Source organism: Erigeron canadensis, chromosome 8, assembly GCF_010389155.1.
Source record: "Erigeron canadensis isolate Cc75 chromosome 8, C_canadensis_v1, whole genome shotgun sequence".
NCBI lineage: Eukaryota > Viridiplantae > Streptophyta > Magnoliopsida > Asterales > Asteraceae > Erigeron > Erigeron canadensis.
The window spans coordinates 36320648-36335820 of record NC_057768.1 but is presented as its reverse complement, the minus strand read 5'-3'; the positions used below and the strand labels follow the sequence as shown (position 1 = coordinate 36335820).

The following is a 15173-nucleotide window of genomic DNA, read 5'->3' as shown; positions in this document are numbered from 1 at the left end:
AAATAAGTATTATCATAAAAAAGTATAAAAATGCCACTTAGGATAAATCCAATGTGGCAAGTTTTTAACATAGGTTTAATTTTGAAGATGACTTTAGAAAGCTCAGTTACTGTTTTAATATTTATATATATATATATATACTAGGTCTTTTACACCGCGCGATGCGCGAAATATTATAAGTTATTGTTAGATTAGTGTTAATGTAAACCCTTTGACATAAACACACACAATAACTAATATTTTGTTTAATTAGTTCAATGCGATTATTATCTATTTTGCAAACACATTAATAAAAACAAAACAATGTTAAATATGAATATAATAAATATATCAAATTATCAAAATATTTTGGAGATACATACGAAGATGAGAAATAATGTTTACACATAAATATAATTTAGATAAAAACGGAAAAAGGAAAATTAGATGATGCAAAATATACATAATTTAATAGAAGCAGATAAACAAAGCTACATATATTTAAGAATGACTTTTTACTGAAACAAAAATATCCATAAACATTTTTGTAGCAAAAACACAATTGCATATCAACGAACCCATTCACACCAAATACTACATAACATTTACGTTCTTTAATGTTTATAAAGCTAAATATGATATGAGGGGTCATCTTACAACTTATCAAACAAACAACCACCTCCATAAAAACCTTCAAACTAAAATACTAAATCCACAAGAATTTAAATAGTAAACCTTCTTTTCTTGTAGTTGTGCAACCCGAATTTACTCAAAATTCACTTAGAGGAAAATAAATAAATTATGAATCACGTAACAAAAGAGTTTTATATATGATATTAAAATTAAAATATTAATATTATTAAAAGAACTCACATAAACATCAAAACATTAAATGGTCCCGTATGAAATTTTCGTTAGAAACTTTGGTAAACATTTTATTAAAGGAAATGATGACAAAATTTATTGTTTTATGCATTAGTATACAAAATAAACTTTGTGCTAGTTGATCGATGGGAAACAATAATGTGCATGACAAATCTTTTTTTAATATAATGAAAGAGTATATTTGCCTTATAAAATTGAATCTAAATAATGAAATAAATATAGTTTCTTCTTTTTCACATATAAATATTGTGGAAAATTTATGGAGACGCCACGTAACATAAATCTTACGTGGCAATTTTCTAGAATAACTTTGAGTTTGAAGAATGCTTTAGAAGGCTCGGTTTCCTACTGTTTTAATAATTATATATATATATATATAGGGGAAAGATAATTTGAGATCAACTAAAAAAAGTCCAAAAAAGGACCATTGATTTTCGTAACTTACACACCACCATCATCATCTACTACGATATACAAGACTTTTTTGTAAAAACACTAAGACTTTCCAGCCACGGGCCCACAGAAAAATCATGTGTAAGTTAACTTACACATGTGTAAGTTACTGATGTGACTAATTTATACCCATTACCCACATCATTATTGGCCATTTATTTATATGTTTTAAGTCTGTTTTGTGTGCATTTGGCACGTTTATGGTGTTTGTTAGTGGTTTCAGGCGCTTAGTAGGTTGCGCAGTCATTTGGCTCACATTTGGAAGACTATTGGCTAATAAAATAATTCATGAAGTCGAGAGTTGATTTATGCAAAAGAAATGATGAAAGTGGCGAGTTGAAAGTTGAAAACGAAGTTATCGAAGTCTATGTGTTGACTGCGACGCAGTGAAGGTGCAGATTTGCCCACTGCGCCGCAGTGGTTGTTCATGCACGAGTAACTTTTTGTCCAGTGAGTTTTGGCTACGCAGTAGTGGTCGTAATCGAGGATCACTGCGCCGCAGTGATCAAGCAAGTCAACGGAGACAAGTCATAGGGCATGATTGCGCCGCAGTGGGGGTGTGCACGAGCCCACTACGCCGCAGTCACCCAGTTTGCACGCGAAGATTTGGACAGAGATATTTGGCTGCGACGCAGTGGAGGCCATCACAAGCCCACTGCGCCGCAGTGGGAGGCTGGTCAACAAAAGTCAACGGCCGACTTAAAGCCTTATTTTTCAAGGGGTATAAATATAAACCCTAGGCACGAATTTCAAGGTATTCAAACTCTTTCTAGGAGCTGCTCTATCAGGATTCTTCCTTCTCCAATCAAGTGTTTCACTTAGGCGGACTCATCGAAGATATTACGGGCACCCATCTAGATCTTATCTACATTATTGTCTTGCAATTTATTTTCTTCAAACAATTGGTACATCATGCTTCTTTTCTATTTCTTTGATTATTGTGAATTGATCATGAGTGACTAACTGTTTAATCATCCACCTTGATGAAACTAGACGGATAATGCGATTGCAATATTTTTAATTCAAAAGGGTTTATTTAATTATCGTTGTTCCGTGATCTTGATGATTTTAATTCTTTTCATTTAATGAATTTCGATATTGGTTGCATATGATTCTTCGTTGGTGGTACCAGTTGAATGTGTATGTGATTTTAAAACGGTTACTTGTCTATAAGTAATTATCACTAGTTCATGGTATGATAGTGAATATCATTTTAAGAAAGGATTAATTTTGTCAACATGATTGATATCGGTTGGTGGTACCACGTTATTGTCACATAGGTTCAATTGGTAATTTGATAGTCAATAAAAATTGATTGTTAGGAGAATTGTCTTGGTCTTGGTGGTACCGGCTCGGGTAATTCAACTAGTAGTTAGGTGATTCGATAATTTGTTCACGGTTGGTGGTACCACGTGAGTAGTATAATCTTGTCACGACTATCTTTCAAACTCTAGAGAATTTGTTACTCGTCAAATGCAATCACATTTGAAGTCAAGGGAAGTCAAGGGGGATGACTTTTAATTATATTGTCTGAACTTGTCTTTTAATTTTATGCAATCATTTTGCAAATCAATTTATTTAATTGTCAAAGCGGAATTTTGAATCAAGACCTGTTTTCCAAACCATTCAACAAGCAACTAATCATTTCACAGTCCCTGAGAACGAACTCAGACTTACCTCTTGACTATATTACAAACGATCGGGTCCACTGCCCGTGAGTGCGTAGTAGTGAGTTCTTTGGTAGTTTTAGTTTATAAATTTAAAGCTCGATTTTGCACATCAGTTACACATGTGTAAGTTAACTTACATACACATGATTTTCTGGTGGACCCGTCGCCGGAAAGTCTTAGTGTTTTTACAAAAAAGTCTTGTATATCGTAGTAGATGATGATGGTGTACAAAAATCAATGGTCTTAGTTGGTCATAAAATAAGAGGTGGTCTCAAAATATCTCACCCCTATATATATATATATATTCCAACGGAATGTATACGTACGTTAACATGAGACCAGGCATTGAAACAAAATGAGAGTTAATTCCCATGCTAGCTCGTCATAACTAATTAAAATAATTATTGGAAATTTCACTAATAATGATGTCTTTCTATATTGATCAATCATGAGAACAAATCTATCCATATATGTTCATCGTATATGATCGTGTGTAAGATCTTTCATTAATCAATACTTATCGTATCTTTGTTTTACACAAATTGCAATTATATAACCATTTATCTTGTTTTCTTTATCGTTCTATTTTAGAACAAACGATATCATATATTGAAACATCGTGACTTGTTATTCGACATTCATGATTTCACATTGTTCCTTAGATATAATATAAATTGTTGTACATGGAGTTGTTATGGATTTACAATTTTACATTGTTAATGTTTTGTCATGATTTCTTACAAATTCAATCGAATGATGTCTGTGAAAAACATTCATTTTGGTTATCCTTTTAATCTTTGTCATTGTTTTTGTAGCATAATTCTCTCCGTGTGCTAAGTTGGTTACTTCGTATCCTAAGACGCCCTATAGACAAAGACGTATTTTCATGTAAGCTCTTTAGGTGCGTATACATTTGATACCGCCATTCCAAGTGCTTTAGGTAAAAATGAGCCGTAGAATAATGGAGAGAGATCTACAAAGTCCTAGATCACTTTCACAAGCTAGGCATCGAAGAAAATCAACAGAGGTTGGTACTGCAACGAACATCTTTCATAAAGCTTCCAAAATTATTCAAATTTGTCTTATTTAGCTAAAACGGATACACTTATGCAGCTTGCATAGTCTCCTGCACAAGTTAAGCATGAAAGTCTGCATATTTACATTGTTTTCTGATGGTGTGATATAGGCATTTCCAGATGTAGCAAAAATAATTGAAAGTGATTTGCTCGTCAATGACCAAAACAAATATAGATCAATGTGGATCCGAACATACTCTTCTGTATGTATGCTTATGTGCTTCATATTGGTTGTCTATTTGGGTCATCTTTACCTCTGGGGAATGATCGTCGTCATCCAAATCTTAATGACAAGTGAGCTATTCAATTTGCTTAGAAGAGCTACTGAAGATAAACGCCTCCCAGGATTTAGACTTCTGAACTGGTAAAAACTCAATTTATGATTACGATTGAACTATGATTCCTACATCATTATCATCTTAAATTGTATTTAAATTTGAGTTGTAATCTTTTTTTGGTAATGTGCATAAGTAGATAGTACTATGGTGACAGGCACTTCTTCTTTACTGCAATGTTGTACGTGTATGGACGCATTCTCGGCCAACAGATAATGCATGCTGTAACTCCTGAAAAATTCTTCTACAAACTTGCAACCAAATTTATGAAGTATCAGATGGTTATTTGTTATTTCTTATACATCACAGGTACATTATCAAGTCTTTTGGTTGTTTATCTCTTTGTTATACTGATATTGCATAAGAACTTCTTCTGAAAACATCATTCATTTTTTTTGAAGTGTATGCTTGTAGCAACATTTGGCTTTCTTGTATATTCATTTGTGCTTTCAAGCTGATCGGCATTCATAAGAAGCTAGCCTATATCGTGTATGTTAATAGCATATGCCCTATTTGGTACAGGGGTCATGTGGTTCATTCTAACATTAAAGAAGAAGATGTACAAGTATCAATTTAGTCAGTATGCATGGACACACATGATTTTGATAGTAGTATTCACGCAATCCTCCTTCACTGCTGCCAATATCTTTGAAGGGATATTCTGGTAGTCCAGATTCACCTAGTCACTCTGGTTCTTTTATCATCAATACTCTGTATTTCTACTATTATGAATATATTCTTTCTGAAACAAAGAATGTTCATGCAGGTTTCTCCTCCCTGCATCACTTATTGCGATTAATGATGTGGCTGCTTATTTCTTTGGTTTTTTCTTTGGGAAGACTCCTCTTATCAAGCTTTCGCCAAAGAAGACATGGGAGGGATTTATAGGAGCATCAGTCACAACAGTTATTTCAGCATTTTTGGTTAGTTTCGTTTAGGATACTGGTTCATCTGCCGTGTTATTTCATTTTGTTACTAGTCAAGTGAAGTTCAAGGGGTCTAAACTTATTAATCTGATGTTATGAAGTTTCACTGTCTTTTTATGTAGCTTGCAAACGTTTTGGGTCGGTATCAGTGGTTGACATGCCCAAGAAGGGTAAGTTTAAGTTACACATAAGTTGTCTATAACCTAACTTACCAAAAACTGTTCCTTATGTGGAGGTTGATGTGCAGGATTTTGCCACAAGTTGGCTTGAATGTGATCCTGGTCCTCTTTTTAAGCCTGAAACTTTTGTGTTACCCGAAGAGATAACTAGATGGGTAGGTGTTAGATCGGACGTATTCTATATATTAAAAAGTAGCTGACGGTAATAAGCTGATTTGTTCTAGTAAAACGTTGCATGCAGTTGCCATGGAAAGAGATTTTAATCTTACCAGTTCAGTGGCATGCTTTATGCCTTGGCTTGTTTGCATCAGTTATAGCACCCTTTGGAGGCTTTTTTGCAAGCGGGTTCAAGAGAGCCTTCAAAATCAAGGTGCATGCTAATGACTCTGCTTGATAACAAAAATTGCAATTATAGGTGGCAAGATGGGCAGGATGGATTGAAATGGGCCACTTTTAGTACCTGCTGAACCAGACGAGGTCAGCTGGGTTTACCCACAAACAGTTTTATATCCTTTTTATAATCTAAAAAATTTGATACATGTTTTGATTATGAGTTTATGACTAGGAACAATATCACTACAATAATAATTTTAACATGTTAACCCATCAGACCACCAGGACGACTTTTAACCTCCATCTGACCCAATTCCCTTTCAGTGTAACTTATTCCTATTGCTTTGATCAGAGTGATCCTTAAGGCAAAACACATCAAGAATGTACCCATTCATAAGTAAATGGATAAAAATTGGCACCTTTACATGAGCTTATGTATTAATATGTTCTCAACTTTTCAGGACTTTGGGGGTAGTATTCCAGGACATGGTGGTTTTACTGATAGAATGGACTGTCAGGTAATGTATCAACAACCAAGTGATGATAACTAGTTCCTCATTATCGCTTCTTGATCATTTCCTTGCAATTCTTACCAAACCGTAAAAATATAGGTATCCCGTGTGTGTGTGTGTATTGGAATTCTAGGTTAGGAGAGGTGGGGGTAATGAACTCCTTGTTCAATCTGTCATTTTTTATCTGCATTTGAGTTGGAGGTTGTAATTTCAGCCAATTCATTTATGAAAAGATTGATTTAGGTTGTAACTATATTCGATACTCCAACTAATTTTTTTTGTGGTTAAGAAAATACTTAGAAGATTTGGGCAGATAGTGGTTTAATTTTGAACCCTAGAGTAAGTGCACCCTGCCACCCCACATCCACTGTAATTGCATACTATAATTCCTTTCCTTTGTGCTCTGGGTGTTAGTTTAGATGCGAATATAAAGAAGCTGGTTATGTGGACATAAGTGATGCATATCCTGCAGCTGAGGTTTCTCTGTTAATATGTTTGCAGATGGTAATGGCTGTTTTCGCTTACATCTACCACCAGTCCTTTGTTATACCCCAATATTATCCGGTTGAGGTCCTCTTGGAGCAGGTATTTTAGTTTCCTGTCTAAATTCTACCAACTCTTAAAAATTTCATTTGGGTATGCAATTTCTATTATGGGATGTGATATTAATACCACCACTTTTGATTAATGTACCATAACGTACATGTTTCACAATTGACCGTATAAGTGAGTAATGCATTAGTGTTGTACATTTATTAAAAATAGTGGTACATATATCACCTCCCTTATATTATATAGGAAATTAAAAAAACGATATGAGTTTCAATTAATATGAAATGAACCAAAAATGTCATGGGGAGCACTTGGGGATACAATAGAAGTGGCAACATGGGTGGGTCAGGGAACGTGTCATTTTTAAAGCGGGTTGAAGCAAGCCAGATCTGCGTTAGGATGACCCGCTAAGACTTTTTGGTCTATTTTTACATAAATAAAACAAATAATATATAAAACTAAATAAACTAACCATTATAATTATAATAAGTTAATAACAAACAACTATTTAAATATAACAATTTAGAATTAGGAGGCTCTATGCATTAAAGTAGACTTTGGGGGACTTTCAATCTGTTTGACCCTTTCCCTTTGAGCTAAATGATTTTACTTAAACCCATTTGAGTTGATAGAGTAAAGCACAACCCACAAAATGCGCACCTCTAATACAAACACATGAGCCATACGTCAATGCAGATTATAATTGTAAAAAAAAAAAAAAAAGTAATTGGATGGGAACCCCCTGATCCCTGAGAAGTGGCGGCTGGTGGCCACTAGGCTATTACCCAGTGGTTACAGATTATAATTGTATATAACTAAATATAATCTATCATTCTCCTGGAACAGATATTAGGTAGCCTTACATTTGAGGAGCAAGAGTTGCTACTTTCAAAACTGAAGGAGGTAATAGAAGGGAGACAACTCCAAAACTGATTCTCCTTACTCTTCTTTCCATTTCTTTTACACAGAGAGATGCAACAATGCATTCAGCTATACTGGTAGTAGAGTACATATATAGTTGTTAATATTCAGTCATTCTTTTGTTCATTTAGTCTTATTCTAAGAGATGGTTATTTTTTCTCACGTGTGGCTCTTAAATCATGTACATTAATAGGATGAAAACATCTGTAGTTTCAACATGAATCTGTTTATATCTAAATACTGACTACAATTGACTCGTTTCGCCTCCCAAATTGGATGAAGTTTCTGAAAAGCATTCCAGGAAAATGGCAATCATAAAATCTGTTTCATTGGTTGTCTTACCCTTGAGTTATAGATGAGAGGAAATCATGAAAAATACATTTATGATGCTTGGTGAAAATTTATATGCATTTATGGTCTGTATAAAAATAATTTTGTATGGTTACTGGGTTTTGTAAAACCTAGCATCTTTGGAAAGTGATTGGAAAGGTTAATGTTATTTTAGACCTTGAAACATGCTTACATATGCATATACTTTCATTAGAACACATTATATTGAGAGGCTAACTCAAATAGAAGACCACTTACACGAGCTGCTGTTTGGTTTAGGTTCATGTTCATATTAAAGGAAATGTCAAACTACCCTATGCAGTAATGTACCACTAATCACACTGACCATGCCTTGTGGACTGTGATAACATATGCCAATGTATAGTGATTTGGTGAGTAGATTGGTGTGTTGTTAGAATAAAGAAAACTCTCAAGTCATGCAACTTTACCAACAATTTCCCAGCAAAACAAACTTTGCTGGTGTTGGCTCTAAGATTATTGCTCTTACCAGAAATCTAGTTATTTTTAGTTAAGAGTTTGGTGATTTTACATGAAGAAATTCAATAGTTTAGAGCTACTTTTTCCTGGTAAAGGACAGCACCTTCGGTTAACATATGTATATCAACAGAAAATAAATAAATGCATTAAGAACCCAGAATGCATGGGGACTCCCATACACAAACAAAAGTCAAAATCCCTAGACATGCCTTAAGGGGTAGAAACTAAACGAGTAGAAATATTCACACCAACTAAATCAATAAGCTTAACGATAAAAATAATTGCTATTTTTCACTAGGAGCTCATTCAAGATACAATATGTTGCATTCTAATCTGAAAAATTGTTTAGTATATTTCTTTAAGCATCAATTCAACTAATGCAACATAAATGAGAAGTTACAAAATTTACTAAGAACGAATACTTACAACACGTAGGGTCGGTGGTTGGGTCACTCAACTACCCTCGCCTTCCTTTTTCGTTGGTTCAGAGTTCACAGTTCTAAGATTCTTTCTGTACTGTGGGGATGTTAGCCGCCTTTCGAGTGGTGTTTTCCTCTTGCTAACAACAAACCGGTTCACCCCTTTTCTCATTGGCATAATCGATGGGAAGTCTTCATCAGGGATTTGGCTTAACTCAGAGATATCTTTAATCTGAGCAACCCGTCTAAACCATCTTTCTGCTTTGGCCTCTTCTGACATATCCAGAGGATCAGTTTCCTTAACAGCTGACCCTTCCAGGCTCGATCCTTCCCACCTGTTTCTTAACTTTTGGATTTCTGGATGTTGTACACCACTTGAGGTTTCAGGTCCATTTACACTTCTTTCCATATGTGCATTATGTTTTTCTTGCACTAAACTCATGTCATCTGTGGCTGGCCCTTCCACGCCCTTTCCTTTCAACCCATTTCTCACATGTTGGTTTTCAGCAGTTAGCCGGTCACCATTTGAGGTTTCGGGTAAAGTTTCACTCCTGTTAATCTGAGTATCTTCTGTTTCTTTCACAAGATCTATGCCATTTGTAGCTTTATCCTGATTCTCATCTGACATACGAGTTAAACTTGTGTCTTTTGATTGCTGGTTGTCTTTTTTAGCAAAATAATCTGGTGGAAATGGGACAAAAGGAACAAAGTTGATGCTTTTGCTTCCTTGCTCTATGGCCTGTTGTCTTTTATATGTTGAGGAAGTCAATGATCGATCTTTTTTCTTACTCACTACAAATCGATTTTCTCCTTTACGAATTGGCATGATTTCCGGAAAATCTTCGTCTGATATAGCACTTGTCAAATCTGTGACATCATGTAACTCAGCCACTTTCTTAAACCATCTTTCTGATTTCTCTGCTTCAACAGTATCTTTAATCGATATTTCACTTTTAGTGGCCGATTTTTCAGAGTTGCCCTTAGATCCAGTAATTTTTGGTTCAGAGTTTCCGCCCACAGCTTTTTTGTTACTTTCAGTTGTTTTGTTTTCGGGATTTTTGGCGAATATATCAGCTGGTAAGGGAACAAATGGAACATAACCGGAATCTCTTTCATTTGGGATAGCTGGTGTTTTCACCTGCCCAATTGGTAATGGAACCTCACCTGGCCGTCTAACCTCGCATTTTAAACACACCATGTTTCTTCCATTATTAAAGAAACTACATCTGAAAAGAGAAAAAACTCATAACCTCAATATCATGAAATATGCAATAACAGCTAATTTGCGGTGAAAATATAGGTTGGGGAAGGGGGGGCTCAGATAATGGATTATAAAGGGTTTGAGTTGAAATATATCATTTATGATGCAGGCCAAATTGGGTATTCGCCTAATTTTTATTTTCTTAACAACATATGTATCACATGTGATCATAATGGAAAGGATTTAGGAGTACGTATTAGAAATACTTTGGGTGACTTCCAACCCGTTCAAGCAGTCCCCTTTTTTATCTACTAATATTGTTACAATTTGTGATATAAACAGATCTCAAATCAACTCATCTATTGAGTAAACGGGTCAAAATGACCACCACTAAGTTTCACGAACTAGCAAAGGTAAGAATATAGGAATAGAAACAATGCTCACCGAGGACAATCCCACTCGGCACCAGTCAACTGCCTCTGTGATCTTAACTCCTCACACCTAAGGCATTTAGCGTTCTTTGCAAAATTCATGAAACTGCACCTGCCATAATTATTTTGCAATAAATTTTATGAAGTAAACCAGATTGCTCATAAATACATACCAAGTTTGCCTTTTTCCCCTTCTCTTTCCCCTCCGATTGAAATACAGGTTACAAAAAAAAGAACCATTCCAAACTTTATCAAAATCCGCAAAGGCCATCCACTTTTCCCATCTTAAAAATGTATCAGGCAATTTAAGAACCAATGATTTAACTTTTTGTAGATCTGGCAATTTTAACCCATTTACTTGTCAATGGGTGAGTTCAGGTTGTGTTCAATCTGTAACAGGCATATGGCTAAAAACAACTACTAGTAAAGAAAAGAAGATGGGTCAAAGTGGTTGAAAGTCACCCAAAGTGTATTTTATGTACGAAACCTCTAAAATCACTCACAAATTTAAATTATAGCTAAAATCAAATATAGTGTTTGTAATTACTTGCCAAGCTAATTGTGTAAGAACATGTTATATCTTTGAACAAAAGATTGTTTCGGATCGACCCAATTCGATAAGTACATAATTACCCATTTTGACTCGCTACCTCAGTCACATGACCCACCCATTATCCACCTCTAGGTATTTAGATCCAAAAGTGGGTGAACATGAGTAACCTAGATACCAAGAAAAACGAGGCACAAGAAGATTTGCAACTTACTTTCGACATATCCAATCACTTCTCTTCATAATAATATTTGGTGCAAGATATATTGGTGCCTTTTCATCTATGACCCCATCAACTTCCTCTACATTATGCATGCCCAAAGTTTCCTCCTTACCAATAAGATTAGCCATCTCGCGTAACAAATTTCGAGCAGATGATTCAGAAGCCTCTTTAATCTCTTTTTCAGGATGAATAACAGGATTGCTTGCATAACTCAAAATGTACTTCATCAAGTCCACCGTTGTTGCTTCACTAGATTTCTCACCCTAATAGTTTAAGAGAAAATGAGAACACATGCAATCTATATATACAGAACGTCAAATACACCAATACACCATCCTATGAAAATCGCAGCCATTTCACTTATAAATGTCCAATGTTAATAGCAATTTTTTGGCCTTGGCTTTCAAAAGGTATCAATATTTTAGGAGTTTGGACATCCCTATAAGCCGATTACTAAATCACAACATCCCAAATAAACTTTAAACTGGTTATTACGGATTTTGAAGTTGCAACAGTGAATTTTGAGTTGTTAGGGTAAAATGAAGATGATTTTGACTATGAATTTCTGATTATGTTAGACACTGAAATGGACTATCAGGCCTTGAGCAATCTCTTACGGAGATCAACATTTACACTGAGTTCTTGAGTTGAAAATAAGAAAGAAAAGAAAGTAAATGAAAGTATAATAAAAAAAAAGTTTGGGTTCTTAAGTGCTTTTACTAAAAGGAAGAGAAATGATATGAAAAGAAACCAAAGGGGCAGTCTAATACAATTTTCTTATAAAATCTTCTGCCCAAAATTGGGCAAATTACAAAGGAAAATGATGAGACATGTTACACAATTACTAATCTACCCTCTATATCCCTTTTATAATAACCTCCTTCTTCTTCCCTCCACACTTATCTGCTTCTTTTTCTTCTTGGTGCCATATTGAGGGTCCTCTCATCTACCCATTAAACTTCATGTGAATAACTTTTTTACATCCCAAATTATCTATTTTTTTTAATTTTCTCATATGATTTAGGGTTTTCTCATGTTATTATGTATTTTTCTAATGTTATTTTCTCATGCTAACATGTCAAAGATCAATCAGATGCACTGCCAATAGAAGTACAAGTAATGCAATATCTATTGTTTTGGAAAATAATATATATATATATATATAGGGGTGAGATATTTTGAGACCACCTCTTATTTTAGGACCAACTAGGACCATTGATTTTTGTACACCATCATCATCTACTACGATATACAAGACTTTTTTGTAAAAACACTAAGACTTTCCGGCGACGGGCCCACCAGAAAATCATGTGTAAGTTAACTTACACATGTGTAACACATGATTTTCTGGTGGGCCCGTCGCCGGAAAGTCTTAGTGTTTTTACAAAAAAGTCTTGTATATCGTAGTAGATGATGATGGTGGTGTGTAAGTTACGAAAATCAATGGTCCTTTTTTGGACTTTTTTTAGTTGGTCTCAAATTATCTTTCCCCTATATACATACAAATATATATATATATATATATGACGTGGTTGTTTGTGTACAATAGTTTCATATTATATATAAAATTGAATCCCAAACTCTCCATACAAAACATCAATAATGTCATCTTTCTGAGTAAGGTTAGATTTTGTGATCATGAAACTAATAAGCAAGTATTATACTTATGCTTCCAAGTACTTGTTCTATGTCAATACTGGATATTAAAGTGAACAAAGATGTAGTCATGTACGTGGTGTAAATATTGTTGAAAGCTTTGTTGGATATAATTGTCAATTTGTCATTTTCCATTTTCTTTCTTTCCAAGACAAGAACATAAAAGGTTTTATTTTCACTTCTTTTCCTTTCATTCTCATAAAACTCAAGGACACAAAACATATACCATTTTCCGTCTATTTTTCTTTCTTTTATCTTCATTTCATTTACTTTCATTTACTTTCCATTAAAAAAAAACTCAAGAACACAGTGTTAGATCACTTAGGATAGATGACTGCCGAATTTAACTAGTTCAATTATATAAGTCGCAATATCCCACTGGAACACACATCCAAAACACCATATACCTAAGAAATATGCATACACTACCGGAAACAAACCTCTAAGAAAGATCTCATTCTTTTTTCGGTTTCAATCGCACTCTTGAAAAGAAATGGAGCACCATCATTTATAAGCACCTGCATTTCATCTTTAGGAAGCCACCTAAACACACACGCAAACAGAGAAAAGAAAAGCATTTGAAACAAGATTTTATATTTAATTTTGAAAAATGATATAGGTTGATAAACCTATAATTCATAAACTCATGACCATTATGATGCATGCCCCCAACCATTAGGCTAAATAATCTAAATTAGCTCATTTCAATAATGTTAATATCAATGATGTCAAAGTAAATAAAAATTATTGATTTTATCGATAAAAACGGAGACATTAAGCATATTCTCGGCTAAAAAAAAAAGTCAGAAATTTGGGGGTTTTCTCACTCTTCATTTCAATATTATTAAGCACCTTTCTTAGAAGTGTTTGGCTACGCTTATTGCAATTTGACAAAACAATAAACTAATAAGCACCCTTAATAAGCTAATTCATACGAGTAGCATCTATCTATATATCTATAGATATATATATATATATAGGAGTGGAAAGCAAACCTTAAGATATGAGGTTTAAGATGCGCGAAACTTAAACAGAAACACGCAGCATCAATAAATTCCATCGATAAGCTTTCAATTGGCACGAATTCATCCTTTAAACCGTTCCTGTTTGTATCGATACATCCGGGAAATATAGATATAGATTTAATAAGTGTTGACCACTCCGGCCACGGGTGAGATACGGACGGTTGAGCGAGATACACGTCAGCAGCAGCTGCTGCTGCAGGCTTAACATGATTATGGTGACGTAGCTTGTTAATATTATTGTTATTTGTGGTGGTGAAATGTGAGTGAAATTGTTGAGATGATTTGATTGGGAAGTGAGAGAGATTGTGGTGAGTTGAGGGGCGGTGGAAAAGGGGGAGTGAGGTGGTGGTGGTGGTGGAATATGAGAGGAGGAAGGTGGTTAATTTTGATGTAGTCCCCAACATTTGATTGAAGAAGATATGTCGATTTCTGACGTAAGAGACTGATATGAAATAAGTTATCTTCATACCACACAAAGTCACAAACAGTCAAACATCATTCTTTTTACGAAAAAGGTAACAATTATTGTAAAATCGTGAGAGATTTCACATATATTCTCATAGGTGTTTACGACTTTACGTTATTAGTCAGATCCACTAAGTCCAGTGCCAAAGAAGTCTTTCTTATAAAGGTTTAAACTATTGTTTAGACTATTATCATCGATAGTATTTTTTTTGTTCGATTGGTACACATGTCAAATAAAAACTATTAAATATTGTCATATGCAACTGACTTGATCGGCTCACCCAACAAATATTGGGACAACGTTGCGAACTAGGAACCTTATGTGCAATACAATACAAGAATCAACAATATATGTGTGTGTTTTTTTTTTTAATCATGACACAATATCTTTGCATTTCAATTTTGAAAACAAACATTACGTAACGTTTTTAGAAATTTAAAAAATTAATCCAAATTTTTTTTTTCTAAATGAACTACTTATGAAATGACAACAGAGTAGCTCTACTCAACCTTTTGAATACTCAACTGAACGAGTTGCGGACCTCTCAAGTTAC

General features: G+C 34.5%; 2 protein-coding genes across 2 annotated transcripts; one reads left to right on the top strand and one right to left on the bottom strand.

Moving 5' to 3' along the window:
* Nucleotides 1-3909: 3909 nt before the first annotated feature.
* LOC122580164 (phosphatidate cytidylyltransferase 1-like) lies at nt 3910-7900 on the top strand. The gene is made up of 11 exons (XM_043752436.1): nt 3910-4014; nt 4174-4427; nt 4556-4707; nt 4921-5062; nt 5165-5321; nt 5447-5494; nt 5572-5658; nt 5745-5873; nt 6298-6354; nt 6850-6933; nt 7747-7900. Exons 1-11 carry the CDS (start codon nt 3934-3936, stop codon nt 7831-7833), a joined length of 1278 nt encoding a protein of 425 aa, XP_043608371.1. The 5' UTR covers nt 3910-3933; the 3' UTR covers nt 7834-7900.
* Nucleotides 7901-8914: 1014 nt separating this feature from the next.
* LOC122579496 (zinc finger protein VAR3, chloroplastic-like) lies at nt 8915-14576 on the bottom strand. The gene is made up of 5 exons (XM_043751675.1): nt 14125-14576; nt 13570-13672; nt 11465-11736; nt 10714-10812; nt 8915-10294 (listed from the first exon to the last, which is right to left on the bottom strand). The coding sequence occupies exons 1-5, from the start codon at nt 14556-14558 to the stop codon at nt 9103-9105; spliced, it is 2100 nt and encodes a 699-aa protein (XP_043607610.1). The 5' UTR covers nt 14559-14576; the 3' UTR covers nt 8915-9102.
* Between the last annotated feature and the right edge of the window lie 597 nt (nt 14577-15173).